Genomic DNA, 17029 nt, shown 5'->3' with positions numbered 1-17029 from the left:
TGGTGTTGGAGAAGACTCTTAAGAGTCCCTTGGACTGCAAAGAGATCCAACCAGTCCATTCTGAAGGAGATCAGTCCTGGGTGTTCATTAGAAGGACTGATGCTGAAGCTGAAACTCCAGTACTTTGGCCACCTGATGTGAAGAGTTGACTCATTGGAAAAGACTCTGATGCTGGGAGGGATTGGGGGCAGGAGGAGAAGGGGAGGACAGAGGATGAGATGGCTGGATGGCATCACCGACTCGATGGCCGTTAGTTTGGGTGAACTCCAGGAGTTGGTGAGGGACAAGGAGGCCTGGTGTGCTGTGATTCATGGGGTCGCAAAGAGTCGGACACGACTGAGCGACTGAACTGAACTGATCTGAACTGAAAGCTTCAGAAAAGCTTGTTTTTAAACTTGGCAGCTTTAATACGTTAAACTGCAATTAAAACCTATGTAGAACTGCAGATGACACCACGCTTATGGCAGAAAACTAAAACCTATAGAGCCTCTTGGTGAAAGTGAAAGAGGAGAGTGAAAAAGTTGGCTTAAAGCTCAACATTCAGAAAACTAAGATCATGGCATTTGGTCCCGTCAGTTCATGGCAAATAGATGGGGAAACAATGGAAATAGTGACAGACTTTATTTTGCAGGGCTCCAAAATCACTGCAGGTGGTAACTGCAGCCATGAAATTAAAAGACACTTGCTCCTTGGAAGAAAAGCTATGACCAATCTAGACAGCATATTAAAAAGCAGAGACATTACTTTGTCAACAAATGTCTGTCTAGGCAAGGCTATGGTTTTTCCAGTAGACATGTATGGAAGTGAGAATTGGACCATAAAGAAAGTTCAGCACTGAAGAATTGATGCTTTTGAACTGTGGTGTTGGAGAAGACTCTTTAGAGTCCCTTGGACTGCAAGAAGAACCAACCAGTCCATCCTAAAGGAAATCAGTCCTGAGTGTTCATTGGAAGGACTGATGCTGAAGCTGAAGCTCCAATACTTTGGCCAGCTGATGCAACGAGCTGACTCATTGGAAAAGACCCTGATGCTGGGAGAGATTGACGGCAGGAGAAGCGGACAACAGAGGATGAGATGCTTGGATGGCATCACTGACTCAATGGACATGGGTTTGAGCAATCTCTGGGAGTTGGTGATGGGCAGGGAGGCCTGGCGTGCTGCAGTCCATGGAGTCACAAAGAGTCAGACACGACTGATCGACTGAACTGAACTGACCTCAGAGACAAAAGTATGGAATGAAGTCTTAACCAGAAAGGATCAAACCTTGAAACAGATTCTGGATAAAGCCTGAAGAACTTCAAATACAAGAATGGTGTAAGCTTGGACCCAGGAGACAAGCAAACCTTCATGCTCCAGGGTCAGCGAGACAAGCAGTGAGCCTAATGAGCTCAATTGTGGGTGTCCTACCTGTTTGCTCACGAGCCCCAATACCTACGGGGATCTTTTCTGAATGTTGACCTAAACCAAAGAGACTGCCAGCTATTTCCCCAGGAAAAAAGAAAAACAAAAGTTTATTTAAGATCAGCAGAGAATTGCAGTTCGGTGTCTGCAGCCTTGGAGAGCCACATTCAAGTCCCACCCCAACCCCCCCAAACCCCCCCACCTCCCTGCCCCCGACCCCAAATGACAAGGGAAGAAGGCTTTTACGGGGAGTGGAAGGAAGTTAGGAGGCTACAGGAAACAGAACCCACTGCTCTCCACCAACCGGGTCCTCATCAGGGAAGGTAGGTCTTTGGCTCCACTTCTTGCTGGGCTCTGCTACTGTCACAGGATGGGAGAGCACCCTATTCTGGTCTCCAGACTCTGTTCTGTTGAGATTTCTGTTTATTACCTTTTGGAATAGACATAGAGGATTATAGTGATCCAAGTTGTGTTTGAAAAGTTGGAACCAAAGGAATCACTTCAAGTGCAGAGGTGGCATCAGTTAGTCAGGGCCACGTTTGACCTTTTCCACCCTGCTGGAGGCTCAGTGGCAAGAATCCTCCTGCCAAAGCAGGAGATGCAGGTTAGACCCCTGGGTTGGGAAGAACCCCTGGAGAAGGAATACAACTTTTGCATTATTCATGAATGGACTGACTATGCTCTTTTCGGCAATGTATGGCAGTTCTTATTTCTTTACATCACTGACAACTCTGTGTATTATTTTAAAAACATTTACCAATATTATATGCAAAGAATCAGAGAACATTGTTAAAGCTATACTTCTTTGATGATTAAGACTGAGGATTTTTTAACACATTTGTCAATTATTTGTCTTCTTTACAGAGTTGCCTATGTATGTCTTCTTGCTATTTTCTCTTAGGAATTCAATTTTTATGTTGACAAATAATGAAAACTCTTTCTATAGGAAAGGCCTTGTTCCTGTGGCTGGCATTTCTATTGAACACTTTCTTCCAGTTGCTATGCTATGCTAAGTCACTTCAGTCGTGTCCGACTCTGTGTGACCTCATAGACGGCAGCCCACCAGGCTCCCCCATCCCTGGGATTCTCCAGGCAAGAACACTGGAGTGGGTTGCCATTTCCTTCTCCAATGCATGAAAGTGAAAAGAGAAAGTGAAGTCGCTCAGTCGTGTCCGACTCTTAGCAACCCCATGGACTGCAGCCTACCAGGCTCCTCCGTCCATGGGATTTTCCAGGCAAGAGTACTAGAGTGGGGTGCCACTGTCTTCTCCTTTTCTTCCAGTTACGACTTTTCTTTTCATTATAATATTTTGTTATTGTTGTTTGACCTACATATTCAGGTTATTTCTCAGTGTGTGCTTTGGTATTTGAGAAAAAGTTCTTTTACCATATATTTAAATATTTACTTATTTTTATAACATTATTTCATTGAAAAATCTAATCCATCTCAGGTTTATTATGGGGTATGAGTGAGATACACCAAAGTAACTAATTTTCTAACTAATTTTTTCTGAATAACTAAACATTATTTCTGCATGGTATGCTTGTTTGTTTTTGCTGGCAGTTTGGGTGATTTAATAAAATGATGGAAAATAACATATCCAAATAGCTTGGCTTGTATCTGCTTCTAAAAGGGTATTAAAATATTTGCTGATGGTTTGGGAAAGTTATATTCTCTAGTCTTTGAGGGGAAAAAATAAGGCCACTTAAAGGTTATTCCTCTCTGACATAATTGCTATTTCTACCTTCTCCTGGTAAGGGGATTAGCCTACATGCCTTTCTGAGAAACCTCTAGTGAGCGCACTTGGGCTCTGAGCATTCTAATGCTTGAAAACATTACCCTTTGTCCATCAGTTTACTTTTAGGATAAAGATACTAAAGATACTTGTAAAGATTCAAAATGAGGGTATGCACATATCTTTAAGACTTTAGGTTACTCCTATGAGTTACTTCTCTGTTAAAAGTGGTATTTGTAAGCAGAAATACGTGAGGCCATTTCTCCTAACTTCTTTCAAGTATGTTACATTTCTATTAAGATCTTTTTAATTTTATACATTTCCCTTTAGCTTTATAAATGTGTCCACAGAAGCCTAGGAACATAAAATCCACTATTTTCTTGCAGTAGGTTAAACATCCACATCCATGTTTCCATTATGTCAAATGGAGCAGTCCTGGAGTAAATGCAGCTTTCATGTTTATCTATGCCTGTCTTTCTCTTTGTCTACCTTGTGAAATTTAAAATAACCAAATCTGATAAGAGTAATAAGGGAATCCTAGTACAATGACTCATAGAGAATAGTAGGTAACTAAGTATTTGGTTTTTGTAGATAATCATGAAGATAATGTTCAGAATGTAAGTATTTCCTTATGCTTTCCTGGTCTTAGATACAAAGAGTGTCGATGACTTTCAGTTATTTGAACCCATTATTATCTGATGATCTCTTCCTCAAAAGATATTTTTCTTCTAAGCCTTTATACTCTCATTATAATTCTTGGTTAGTCTGCCCACAAATAAATGAACAAATTCACAGAGGTTTGGATTATCTTTTTTGTTTTAATTTTTCATCTCTTTTACAATGGGACCTCATACCAACTCAAAATAATATTTGGAAAATAGAAAAACAGCAAAGGGTTAATTCATGAGCTATATTGGAAATACACTGTTATTCTATCTCTAAGAACCTGCTATAAAAAATGAGGCACAAAAGCAAAAATAAATGTTAAGAAGCGAGATAGAAACCCGGAGTCCGTGGTAGTTCATTTTTTTAAATATATACTTTAGAGTCAGGATCTTGTCCTGGGGTCCAGGATTGACTTTGTTATGGGAAACCAAAGAAGGGAATGAGTCCCTAAATACTCTAGAAATCTAAGTCAGATTTCACATATGTAGAATTCTTTTCATTTTGTGGGGAGGTAGGGAGAAGTTTCATAGCTTTACTCACATATTTATAGGAATCCATGATCGCCAAAGGGTGAAGAACCACTAATATAGAACAACCAGAATTACAAGAAAGGACAATTTTCTCTTTTGAGTTCTGTCAGGAAATTAAATCTTTCAACATTTCCCCCCTTCGCTTCCTTTGCCCTAATTCTCTTTGATGAATTTAATGCTTTCAGAGTTATTTTGCTGAAGCTTATCGAAATGAATAACTTAGAAAACAGCTGGAGGTACCTGGACTCACAGATTAACTAAAGGGTTTCATGAAAGCTCAGCGTGATATTTATGACGAGCGTGGTCCTAAGACAAAAGACACCAGGGAGTAGAAGCAGCTTTCTACTCTTAAACCTATTGCTGAGGCCATCAGCTGGCAGTGTTATTCTGGATGGGTAGAAGCCCAGCAGATTTGGCATAAAGAAAGTCAGCTGCCAAACATCGGGGAAGAGACAGAGAATCCTTGCAGGACGTTCAAATCCTCCACCTAAGTTGGCAACAAAGGGAGAGGGCACAAAACAGGAACGTGAGTCAAAGAAACATTCGAGCTGCACGCTTAGGTGATCCGATGTCTTGTCCACATGCCTCCTCTCAGCAGCTGCTTTTATCGGCTACTTCAGAGAAACGTGGATAGCTCCCATAATGCACCTCGCAAGCCCTGCCAAATATGGGAAATTCTGGCAGAAGCAAGTAACCTGGAACCATGCTTTCCAACTGGCATTTAGCTAAGGGATAAGGTTTGATGAGCATCATATATCTTCTGTCACTTCTTTGCCCTTTCCATACTAAGACTTACAGATGCATTTAAATCCTGGAATCCATTTTTAACTTTCTTAAAAAAGAAATATGGGTCATCAAGTCAGGTCCTTTTCTTATCCTTGCCATGAGATTTATTTTTAAATTGTTCAATTTATTTTCAGAAAATACTTTCAAATGTTATAGGTCCTGAGCCTCTTTGCAAAGGTATTTCTTAAAATCATACTCCTCTTTCTTTGGCCCTCATGTTGACCTTTGATAACTTAAGCTGAAAATTTTATCAAGCCTGTTTCAGGCCTTCTCAATATCTGGCAAATATATATTAAAACACACAGTCAGAGTAGGTTTGCAAAGAAAGTATTTAATTCTTTAAAATGCTTATGGGGGCTGAGATAAATGAAGTATTCCTTGGCCCTTCCATTTTTAATAAAGATTCACTTAAATTCTGGGCCCAAATAAAATTTCCAAAAATGTCTCCTAGGATTTTGAGGTACAAAGATGTCTCCTAGGAATTTAATGTCCTCAGAGCAATAAAGAATCTGGTTTGTCTGTCTTTTTAACCATGATTACATGAGCAGTTTTGACTGGTTCTGTGACATTAGACAAGACTGGAACATGGGAATGGATGTGGGTTTTGATCGCCATTATGATTTCTCAAAGAAGAGAAATAAGTAAATCACAAAACTAAATGCTGGACACAAGATTTGTAGAATTCTGAGTGTAGATATGGCTTCAGAAAGAACTGACTTCAGGTTAAGTACACACCAGACTAGAAGATTATGTGATGTTTCTATATGATTCTAAGTCAAGTGATTCCTTCATTATTTTTAAAAATAAGTCACAGGTGATTTTTCTTCCAAATTTGACGTACAGATTCTTCATGTAGGCTAACTAGTTATAATGATGGAACAGCCCCACTGGCCTTGCTAATGGATGGAGGAATAACCAGAAGTGTCAGTTCTTATAGGAGATACATGGTTTTCATAATAGAGCACACAAACGGTAGCAATGTTGGGCCATTTATTTCATCATAATACAAAATCCAGTTGTCATCGTAGCTGCATATTTGTCTTCAAGAGTAAGCAAATGAATTCTTAACATTTCATCTCAAGCTGCTCTTAGGTCATTATATTTGAGTAATAGACCTGATATTGCATCAGAATAATGTTGCAAATGAAAGCATAAGACTCTCGAATGTAAATAGAGTAGAAACCTAATGCCATTTAAAAGTATAGTACATAATAGACAAGAAGAAAGGGATAAAATGCTTTTTGGTCCAATTAAATGGAATAAAATGGGAAGGGATAAAAGTCATTAAGAAATCAAGTATGCCTTAATTGCAAGATAAGGAAGTCAATGCAATAGATTTGAATTTAAGCAGAAGTTTAGTGAACTTCCAGATTACTATTTGAGCTCAACAGAAAGAAGAAAAAGATTTTGCGTTCTGCAGAGTAAATTCGCAAGCAGGCTGTCTTGCTAGTATTGAAATAAACGTGTTTTTAAAGCTTGTTTTCTAGGATTATGTCAGAAGCAGAGCTGTGCTTCTTGAGGGAAGATGAGCTTCCTCCTGGGCCCATCAAAATGAAGCTTTCACTGTCCTGCCCTTCAGAGGCTGGGGTGGTCGGTGGTTCTGCTTGATGCAGAGTTCTCCATCGCCTTCAGCATTTGCTAGCAGACAGCGGAACTGCGCCAGCTTGGGGGAAGGATAACATGTTTAGAGAAGCAAAAACTATTGATGTCACACAGAACACTTTTTTTTTTCCTAATATGATTGATGCAATGTTATTTAGAAAATCAGGTTGAAGACTGCAATAGTTTCACTGATGGAAAGGGAGGAAGCCAACAGTTCTTCCACATGTCTTTGCACCAAGCATTTGGCTTAAATTATTGATGACTGACTGGATTAGCATTCCAGCTTCCTCACACTTGGGTAAGAGACTTCCCTGCTTGGCGCCTATGTTTCCATACGGTACTATTTCATTGTGTTTTGGTGAAGGCTAAATGGCTCAACACAGATAAGGTTCTTAGAATGGCGTTTGGCATGTAGCTTATTAGAAGTGGTAGCTCTTATACCAACAGGTCACACTGCAGGTTTGCTGTGAGACTTGACTGACAGAATGTACGTAAGGCACCTGATGAAAAGAGCTGCTCAATCAATGGCAGTTTTTATCAAAATTATAAACAATGATTAATGAGATATTTTACTGAATATTGAAGAGCTTAAGCTTTAAAAAAGAACGGAAAACCAATGTCAATGATCAAGGTATGCCACTGGAGAGTCACAGTTCCCTGAAGAGGTTGGATTTTTCCTTATTAAGGTGAAAGAAGAGCAGGAATTCTGAATCTCTACATAGAGGAAAAAAAGTGCTTATAAATACACTCTACTTTTTGACTATTAAATAGACCTGATGTCACTAATAAATCTTTTTCAGTTGAAAGGCAAAGGGAATTCTCTAAAATCGAATGGCAGTAATAATTGCTCTCAGTATGAATTGAACTGATATTCCTGCTTTGCACTTCCAATTCCCGCACATGCCCCTCTGACATTCTACCTGTTCCGAGCTCGCACTGATGGTCTCTTTAAAGATGATCCAGGTGACACTCTCGTGAAGAGGAGGGTGAGTCAGTGAACCAGAGTAGGCCCAGTAATCCAGGGATGGAGGCAGGAGGACAGAGGGGTCGAAATTTGTGAATGGAGCTTTCTTGTTCTGAAAGAAAAAGATAAGCAATGTATCATTATGCCCTGATGTAAAATATTTACATCATTGCATATATGACATACATATTATTTGGTAGATAGGTCTTAGCAAAGAATTTAATCAGTTTTTCTACTATATAGTATTGCATGACTGGTATGTTTGTGGTGGCTCAGCTGCCCATTAATGCAGGAGACACAGGTTTGATCCCTGGGTGGGGAAGATCCCCTGGAGAGGGGCATGGCACCCACTCCAGTATTTTTGCTGAAGAATCCCATGGATGGAGGAGCCTGGTGAGCTACAGTCCATGGGGTCACAAAGAATCGGATACCACTTAGTGACTAAACAACAACATGTTTGTAGATACAAACAATAAAAGTAACATGACTGAAAATACACTACACTAGAATTGTGACTGATCTATCTTCTTCCTTCTTCATTTGGCTAAGTGTAAGCAGAGGTTAAACATTTGTTTATCATCTATATTCTTTATTCTTGTTTCTTTACTGATTGGTCATATTGGTATATACAAATAAATTGATATTCATATGTTAATATTTTATGTAGTCAACTTGATTAGAACTTGTGAATTAATTATGTTGATTTTGTAGTTTTCAGGGTGGATGTCAATGATCGTATCCTCTACACTTGATGATAGCTTTGTCTCTGTTTTTCTAATATTTATCCTAATATGTACTCATTTCTTTCCTTATTTAACTACATTGAATGGACAATCATTGGAATGTTCTTTTGTGGTGGTCACAATTGACACCCTGGTCTTATTCTTGATTGAAATGAAAATGCTTCAAATATTTCACTACAAAGTTTGATGCTTGTTTCAAATTTCTATTTGATATTCTTTCTTAAGTTCAGTTTAAATTTTAGAGTAATATTTTTCTTTCTCTCTTTTACTCTTCAGGAATGGATATTGAATTTTAATCAAACATTTTTCAAGCATCTAACAAGTGAAATTTGCTAATGTAATGGATTGTATTGGGAGATAGTCTAATACTGAATCATCTTTGCATGCTTTGGGTAAATTCTACTAGTTTGAAAGCATGGCTCTTTTAACATACTGTTGAATATGACTTGCTGTAATCTATTTTAATATTTCTTTTAGCTACACTGCTAAGTAAGATTGGCCTATGATATCCTTTTTGTGGTGTTCTTACCCAGTTTGTGTATTAAGTTTCATTAAATTAAATTAATTCCTTGAATTAGGTTTTTTTGGTCCCCTAATCTAGGCAGTTTAGTTCAAAGTGGCATGATTGTTTATTAAAAGTTGTGTAACATTTGCCCATAAAGTGGTCTGGGCCTAGGGTTTCTTTTACTAGGTACATTTTTTTTAAACTACTCTTTTTGACTTCTTTTTATATTATTGGTCTATTTAGACTTTCCACATATTTTGAGTCAGTTTCTCTATGTTTTCCTAGACATTCATCTATGTGATCTAATTTTCGAATTTGCTCATGTAGTGTGGTACTGCTGACCCTTGAGCAATGTAGGGGTTGGGGTGCTGACCTCTTGAGCAGTTAGAAATCCGCACATAAGTTTATGGTCGTCCCTCATAATCGTGGCTGTGCATCAGCAGGTTCATTTCAGGGACCATTGTGTGGTGCTGGAGCAAGCATTTATCAGAAAAATAATCCACAGGTCACTGGACCTGTGCCGTTCAAACCCGTGTTGCTCTAGGGTCCACTGTACAAACTTTTCTCTTTTAAAACCTTCCAATGCATCTTGAATTAACACCCATTACCTTATTTGTAATAATTTGTTGTATTTCTGTTTTCCCCCCATCATTAAATGTGCCAAAAGTGCCCTTTTTTGGTTGTTTTTTCCCCAAAGAATTAGTTTTTCACTTTATTAATAAAATTTTACCTGTATTTATTCATTTCCTTTCTTATTTTATTAATGTTTTACTTCATGTTAATTAATCATTTCCTTCTACTTTCTTTTCATTTATCATCTTTTACATTCTTGAATTGAGTGCTTATTTACCTGTAAACTTTCTCACTTTATAAAAGTGTAATTTATTTGGACTCAACATGAACTAGATTTATTTTATATAAAGGTATGATAGTTCTACAAACTGTGAATGTCAATGGCAAATCTCTGACAATGATTTAACTCTTTATTGTCAAAATGGTGAAACTAAGGTTAAATATATCAGAAAAACTCATCTTTTTCTCAGCTGACAGTGGGCATCATAGTTATAATGTATGAAAAGGCTATGAAAACTATTCTTCTACAGGCTTCATCTTGCTGAAATAGATAAGCAGTAACTATGAAAAATGAAACCCAAATAAATCACTGCTCAGAGACCTCAGAAACCAGGAACGTGTAAGCAGCACCTTGATTTTCGGATTGATGGTTTTGCTCAGGACTTCCTACTCCTCACATCAAATATGCAATTAAATGATTTCTGAGGTTCTGTAGATTCTTGTTCTCTGATTTAAACTAACTTAATGAGTCTATTTACCTTATTTTTAACTGCTTTTAGGGCATCAAGTACTTTCTGAAGGTTTGGGTTGGCCTGACCCACCTGGAGATTAAAAAAATAAAGTGTGAGATAAAAACGGTTACCAAGTAAAATCCTATTTAGTTACTTAAAGCAACCTAGTTGTCCATCAGCAGATGAATGGATAAGAAAGCTGTGGTACATATACACAATGGAGTATTACTCAGCCATTAAAAAGAATACATTTGAATCAGTTCTAATGAGGTGGATGAAACTGGAGCCTATTATACAGAGTGAAGTAAGCCAGAAGGAAAAACATAAATACAGTATACTAACGCATATATATGGAATTTAGAAAGATGGTAACAATAACCCGGTGTACGAGACAGCAAAAGAGACACTGATGTATAGAACAGTCTTATGGAGTCTGTGGGAGAGGGAGAGGGTGGCAAGATTTGGGAGAATGACATTGAAACATGTAAAATATCATGTAATAAACGAGTTGCCAGTCCAGGTTTGATGCACGATACTGGATGCTTGGGGCTAGTGCACTGGGACGACCCAGAGGGATGGTAGGGGGAGGGAGGAGGGAGGAGGGTTCAGGATGGGGAACACATGTATACCTGTGGCGGATTCATTTTGATATTTGGCAAAACTAATACAATTATGTAAAGTTTAAAAATAAAATAAAATTAAAAAAAGAATTAAAACCAGTAACTGAAGAAAAGATATGCAAGTCAAAATACAGGAATTTAGCACAACTAAAATACAAAAGCAAACATCTTTGGTCTGTTCTATTAATTCTAATCAGTGAAATGAATGGTATGTTACAAGTGTTCAATAAAGATTCACTAGAATTACTATAATTCCAAAAGTTAGTCACCCAAATATCCTGAATTTAATAGTAAATTTCCCTATAGGACTTTTCAGGGACTCTCCTACAGAAGATTTGAATCTTCCATATTAAATATCAGTTCAACTGTCTTTATGGGACAAAAGTCCTCTTCATATTTTTTTCCTGGTGAGAATTAAATTGATAAACTCCTGACTCTGTGATGTAGAAAGTTTAGAAGAAAAGTGAAAGGTGAGCTGAAAAATAAAAAAATTAGTTCCACCAACAGCTTCCCATTTCATCTCTGCCTGAAATGCTTTCTCTCTTCAAGAGGGGAAAGTCCAGCGGAACAAACATACCAGAGACCTGCTTGCTCACCTGTGCAGTCACTAGTAGACGGGCACATTTCAAAAAAGAGAGACCAAACATCCCTTTGCTCTATTTCACCCTAGTTTGCGGTCTGATTGGTAAGGAATAAATTTAGCAGAGCTCCGAGACACTCTACGACTCACCTTCACCAAAACGCCAATCAACGCCAAACCATCAGCCTGCGAGGCGGCATCAGCGAAGCTGGGGTACTTGGCAGAATTCCAGTGAACTAAATGAAGCTAAAAAACACAGCGTGATGGAGCAGTTGTTCACACCACGGTGAAGGGAAAAAGCAGGTTAGACCTTAACATGTTGATATATACAGATACATCTTGGCTTGGGTAAACAAAACTTGTGTGACCCTTATCCAGGGCATAGGAAGGGCTATGTTTGCACTTTTAAGAAGGATTTTCTTAAGAAAATAGAGTTGAAGAGAGTGGGCACATTGCAAATCCTGGAACCAGTAAGTAGAACTTCTTTTTTCCACAATATCAAAACAAAAAAACCAAACACCTCTCTGTTTGGTGTGAGAAGATCAAGTATTTCTAGCTAACTAGTTTGGAGACAAAAACTGAAATAATTTTCTAACTTGAGGTACCCGGTAACTTTGTGAGAAGGGGCTCCTGAGATGTCTGGAGTGGTGGCCAAGGGCAGGTTCTCCTGATCGTATCCAGACACCTTTCAAACCAACATCCCCTGCCTACCTTCTCTGTGAAACTCTAGACCTGTATATCCAAGTGCGTGTGCACGTCTCCTGATGCTTTCTTGATATCTCCACATGGATGCCTGATATGCATCTCAAACTTAACACAGCTAAACTAGCACTCTTGACTTTCTCTTTTCCAGATCCATTTCAATTTCCTGCTTTAAGAAAAGGCATCACCTTCCATCTGACTGCTCAACCGAAAACTGCAGTTATTCATTCTTACTCTTCTCCACTGATTGGCATCCATCCTTCCGCGCAGCGCATGGATGTGACCCTTGCACTTAGTCCACAGCTTTAAGGCTTTGCATAACTGCTGACTTTCCTCTGGGAAGTCAAGTCAAAATGGGAAGATTTTGACTTGAATTATGGCTGAACTCAAATGCTACTCCTGAAAAAGTCTTTTCTGACCACCTAATGTCAAGTGATCACTGGGTCGCTTGGATGACTCTAAACCAAAGCAGTCCTCTCCCCGCCACCCACACGTCTCCTCTCTGTCTCCGCTCTGTCTTTCTCCCCACCACTCCCCTCTCCTGGTCTCCCTCCCACCCTCCCTACCCTCTCATATGTCAAACTTAGTGACTAGTCCCTGTCGCCTCCAGCCTGGATTAACTTCACTTTTCTCAAATTAGATAGGAGATTCATTGATTCAGATTTCTTCAGTTCAGTTCAGTCCAGTCGCTCAGTCATGTCTGAATATTTGCAACCCCATGAACCGCAAGGCCAGGCCTCCCTGTCCATCACCCACTGCCGGATTTCTTAGATACAGCCAAATATCCTCCCCCAGACGTAATACTATTGCTAATTTAGACTTTCAGCCCATTTGATTTCAGTCCACTTTCAATTTTATGAAAAATAAATAGGAAAAAACGAAACATGTAATAGATTTCTGCACCATTGAAAGTTCCTAGCCTGGCTTTCTAGTGTAACATAAAGTAAGTTTTAGTTGTATACTATTCCCAAGTGTTGTATCAAAATGAATACTACACATACTCTGAACCTAACAATCCCTCTTACAAAAATGCCCTATACAATTGCCTTCACCAGTGTGTAAGATATTTGTACAAGTGTATTTATTACCCATTTTTTTGGTAAAGAACAAAAAACAACAGCAGAATGAAACGCGAAAGGCATTGCAATTGTTCCTATGTAGGAGTTAGTTAATAAATTCTAACATATGCATACATGGAAATACCGTACAGACTTTAGGAATTCCTACTGACTTGGAAAAATGATCATGATCATTGGTAAATGAAAAAAAAAAAAAGATTGTTGCAAAACTATGTGTATTACAGATTCATTCTACAAGAGTAAAGCAAAAAACCCAACCAGTCTGTGCTGGTACAAACTTATTGAATAGTCATGCATACAAAGAACAAAAGTTTTTTGTTTTCAGTCTCTATACCCTCTGTTGAGAGTTTGATGCACATTTTCTTGATTTTACTGTGGATAATCAGGCAGAATGTCTTGAACTGAATCACAGACTTCCATGTGGAGGCAAGTCAAGAGGCCAGAGGGTAGTGGCCTGCTGCCAGGGAGCCCCAAAGCCTCGTCTAGAGTGTGCTACTCGTTGTGATGACTCCTGAGGTTAAACTGGCCCTCTTAGTCGAATCTAATGGAGTGTCTTGGCCTGGCTACACCTCTGCTGTGGGTGTGTGCACACTCGAACCTTTAAATGAGAAGAGAATGATGGTGTGTTCCCCCTGGGGCTCAGAGCTTTAAAAGGAGAGCAGCAACTCCCCTTGAGGATAGCCTGATGTCAGGCAGCAGTTTCTGAGACACTCTGAAATGAAAGCGGATTCTGAGGCCCAGGAGTTTGACTGCAAATTCACCTGCCTCCCTCACGTGAAAAAGTTTCCCCTATTGCCAAATGCAGTGTGTCACTGTTTAAGTTTAAATGAGCAAGGGAATTCTTTATAGGCCCCCAAATGTTCATTCCTTTGGAGCCATTGAAATTGTGTCTTAAGTGATAAGGGGGGCTTCCCTGGTGGTTCAGACAGGTAATGAATCCACCTGCAATGCAAGAGACCCTGGTTTGATCCCTGGGTGGGGAAGATCCCTTAGAGAAGGGATAGGCTACCCACTCCAGTAGTCTTGCCTGGAGAATCCCATGGACAGAGGAGCCTGGCGGGCTACAGTCCATGGGGTCACAAAGCGTTGGACATGGATGAGCGACTAACACACATCCACATGGTATAAGGGTGCTACTTCCGGGAGGGCTCTGTGTAGCTCTCCCCTCACTTACTACGCTACATTACCTCTGCAGAAAATTTGGCTCCATCCACTAAGTGCTCAGAGCCACAGTCATCTGTGATGCCCCAGTGAAAATGGAACTGCCGCAGCCTGTAGCTTTCAGATAGAGGACCCCCTTTCAGCACTAGAAGAAAAAGGAAACTGCTATTAGTGTTACAGTCATGAGCTCCAGCTTGTCTTTGCATTTAATACAAATTAACATTAAATTGGGGCGAGTAGAAATGAAAATAAACAGTAGTCTAAAGTTTCCGTCTTGTTGGTTTTTCCCCGTGTCCACAATGATGGGCTTCAGATGTGCAGAGCACCTTCAGATGGTGCGTGAGTTACATGGTTCTCAGCACATGGGCGATAATCTTATCTTTTCCTGTTTTCAGGAAAACATATTGGAAGATGAGTGAATTCTAGGATTAGAGCTCTTTCCTTGATTCTGCTTTAGTTTATAAGTTCATTCATTCTTTCAACAGACAGTAATGGACAGTATGCATTAAGATATCTAGCAATTTATTTTTAGTAACAAATCACTCTGCACATATCTTGTAACTGATTAAGATACAAGAGGGTATTCTGACAGCTTTACTCAGAATCCCTAGCCAGGGACCAAAAGAAAGTTCCAGCAGGAGGATAGAGTCACTTTTAAAATTCTAACACGGAAGGATCATTTTGCTTTAGAGAGTCTGTCCAACCATATGAGTAATAAAACACACGTAGTAGCAGACCTAATCCAATATTAACAAAGGACGTAGCCCCAGGATGTCTAAAACTTAGGCTCAGAACCTTGTAGGAAAGTGCTATGACTAACTTTGCCTTTTGACAGTAGAGCTGATTTATGAAATTGCCATTTAGTAAATTATTCAGTAAACAGTTTTGAGAATTTTCCTGTGAGCGAGGAAGTATGCTAGATTCTGGGAGATGAAGATAATTCAGTTACTATGATCTAATAGGGAGAGGGGAAGCTAGACAAAAATACTTATGCACAGAATGATTCCATGCAAGATACACCCAAGACCAGTTTTTTGTTGTTTTTTTTTTATGCTGGTACCCAAGTACTTCATAAGCTGGTGATGAACAGGGAGGCCTGGCATGCTATGATTCATGGGGTTGCAGAGTCGGACATGACTGAGTGACTGAACTGAACTGAACTGAAGCAGTTCATTGTTATGGAGCCATTTTCCTGGCCACAAAAAATAAATATACTCTTCATCTGGAAGATGCACATCTTCTTCCTTAATGCGCTTCTCCAACCTCATCTCAGTTAGAAAATATTTGCCTTTTCAGTTTTTATATTCATGATGGTTCACAGAATTTTGTGAAAAAGTACTGTTTATTCAGAGGGTGTAAAGTTAGCATAAAGATATTGGAAACCAGAAGAGATGGAATAGAGTCACTGAGAAGGAGAAGGGCTAAAAAAAGACCGAGCTGGGAGTCCCCAGAATCACCTTTAACACTTGGAAATATTTTAAAACTTCAAGATACCTCAGTAGATGGCATCAATGCTACCCGTGTGCACCCACTGCATATGGGTGTTCGTGTTTCTGAAAGCCCTACTGTTTACATTCCCCAGTAAAGTCAAAGACACAAATTAGAAGGATCTTTTGGCTCACCTGATCTATTATCACTGTCCTCAAAGTTTACATGAAAGGAATGTCCCACGTTGACGATTTCTTTGGCTGTGGCTGGATTGTAGGAGACACTGAGGGGTTTCAGAGAGGGATCACGCTTGGTTTCACTGGTTTTGATGTCGATAGGAGATTGGTTATTTCCATTTGCAATGGGGTACAGCTTGCCCCAGTGTTCAGGACCTACCAGGACGAACATGATTACAATCAAAACTGATCTAATGCTTGAGTCCAAGTTTTAGGAATATAGTTTTACTAGATTAGGATTTATTCAGGTATCTCAAATGGTATTCGGTTAGCTTAATGGAAATCCCAGGTGTGAGAATGCCCCTTTTCTGTGCCACACTGGCAAGTAGTGTCTTTGTCGACAGAAGTCTCATGGTCTATGGGATCAGACTGTACATATTTTGCTGTTAGAAATAGACCTGTCTATACATAGGGAGGGAGAGAGGCTGAGAGGCAGAGAGGAGAAAAGAGGCAGAATACATTTTGTAGACAATCATGGGCCCTAAGGACAACTGTTGAGAATGTATGCAAAGCTGGTATAAGTCAAAGGCACTTCAAACCACTGATCTATGACTTTACTGTTATTTTAAGTGCTCAATATCTCTTTTCCTGGAAAAGGGAAGAAGCCGTTATTTGATCTACATGAGCAGAAGAATGCTTACCGTTTTCACCATCATATCCCCAGTCAGGACTTGCCATGATCTTCTACTTAGTTTTCTTTTCCTGAAAACAAAGACAATACCTGGAATAACTGACTGTAACTGAGTGTGCGATAGACAACTGAAACCGCAGTTCACAGGGTTTTTATAGAAAGTCTCTGCCTTTGTGCATGTGTGTTAGTCACTCAGCCCACTATTTCATCATCTTTATCTATCAGGAAGTATATGCATGTTAAAAAAAAGGTATCGTTTATAAAAGCTCACAAAGGTAAGGTCAATTCCAATTGCTTTATTCTCTTATATTGTTGAAGAGAAATATAAAAATCTTAGCTTCTGCAAAACCAAGCC

At 39.3% G+C, this 17029-nt stretch overlaps 1 protein-coding gene across 1 annotated transcript; it reads right to left on the bottom strand.

The window, feature by feature from the left end:
- Nucleotides 1–6092: 6092 nt before the first annotated feature.
- LOC133260764 (carbonic anhydrase 1) lies at nucleotides 6093–16810 on the bottom strand. The gene is made up of 7 exons (XM_061439456.1): nucleotides 16685–16810; nucleotides 16002–16199; nucleotides 14406–14524; nucleotides 11588–11683; nucleotides 10265–10327; nucleotides 7642–7797; nucleotides 6093–6782 (listed from the first exon to the last, which is right to left on the bottom strand). Exons 1-7 carry the CDS (start codon nucleotides 16719–16721, stop codon nucleotides 6666–6668), a joined length of 786 nt encoding a protein of 261 aa, XP_061295440.1. The 5' UTR covers nucleotides 16722–16810; the 3' UTR covers nucleotides 6093–6665.
- Between the last annotated feature and the right edge of the window lie 219 nt (nucleotides 16811–17029).

The sequence above is a fragment of the Bos javanicus genome, chromosome 14 (assembly GCF_032452875.1).
Source record: "Bos javanicus breed banteng chromosome 14, ARS-OSU_banteng_1.0, whole genome shotgun sequence".
NCBI classification, from domain to species: domain Eukaryota; kingdom Metazoa; phylum Chordata; class Mammalia; order Artiodactyla; family Bovidae; genus Bos; species Bos javanicus.
This window is presented reverse-complemented; position numbering and strand designations above follow the sequence as displayed.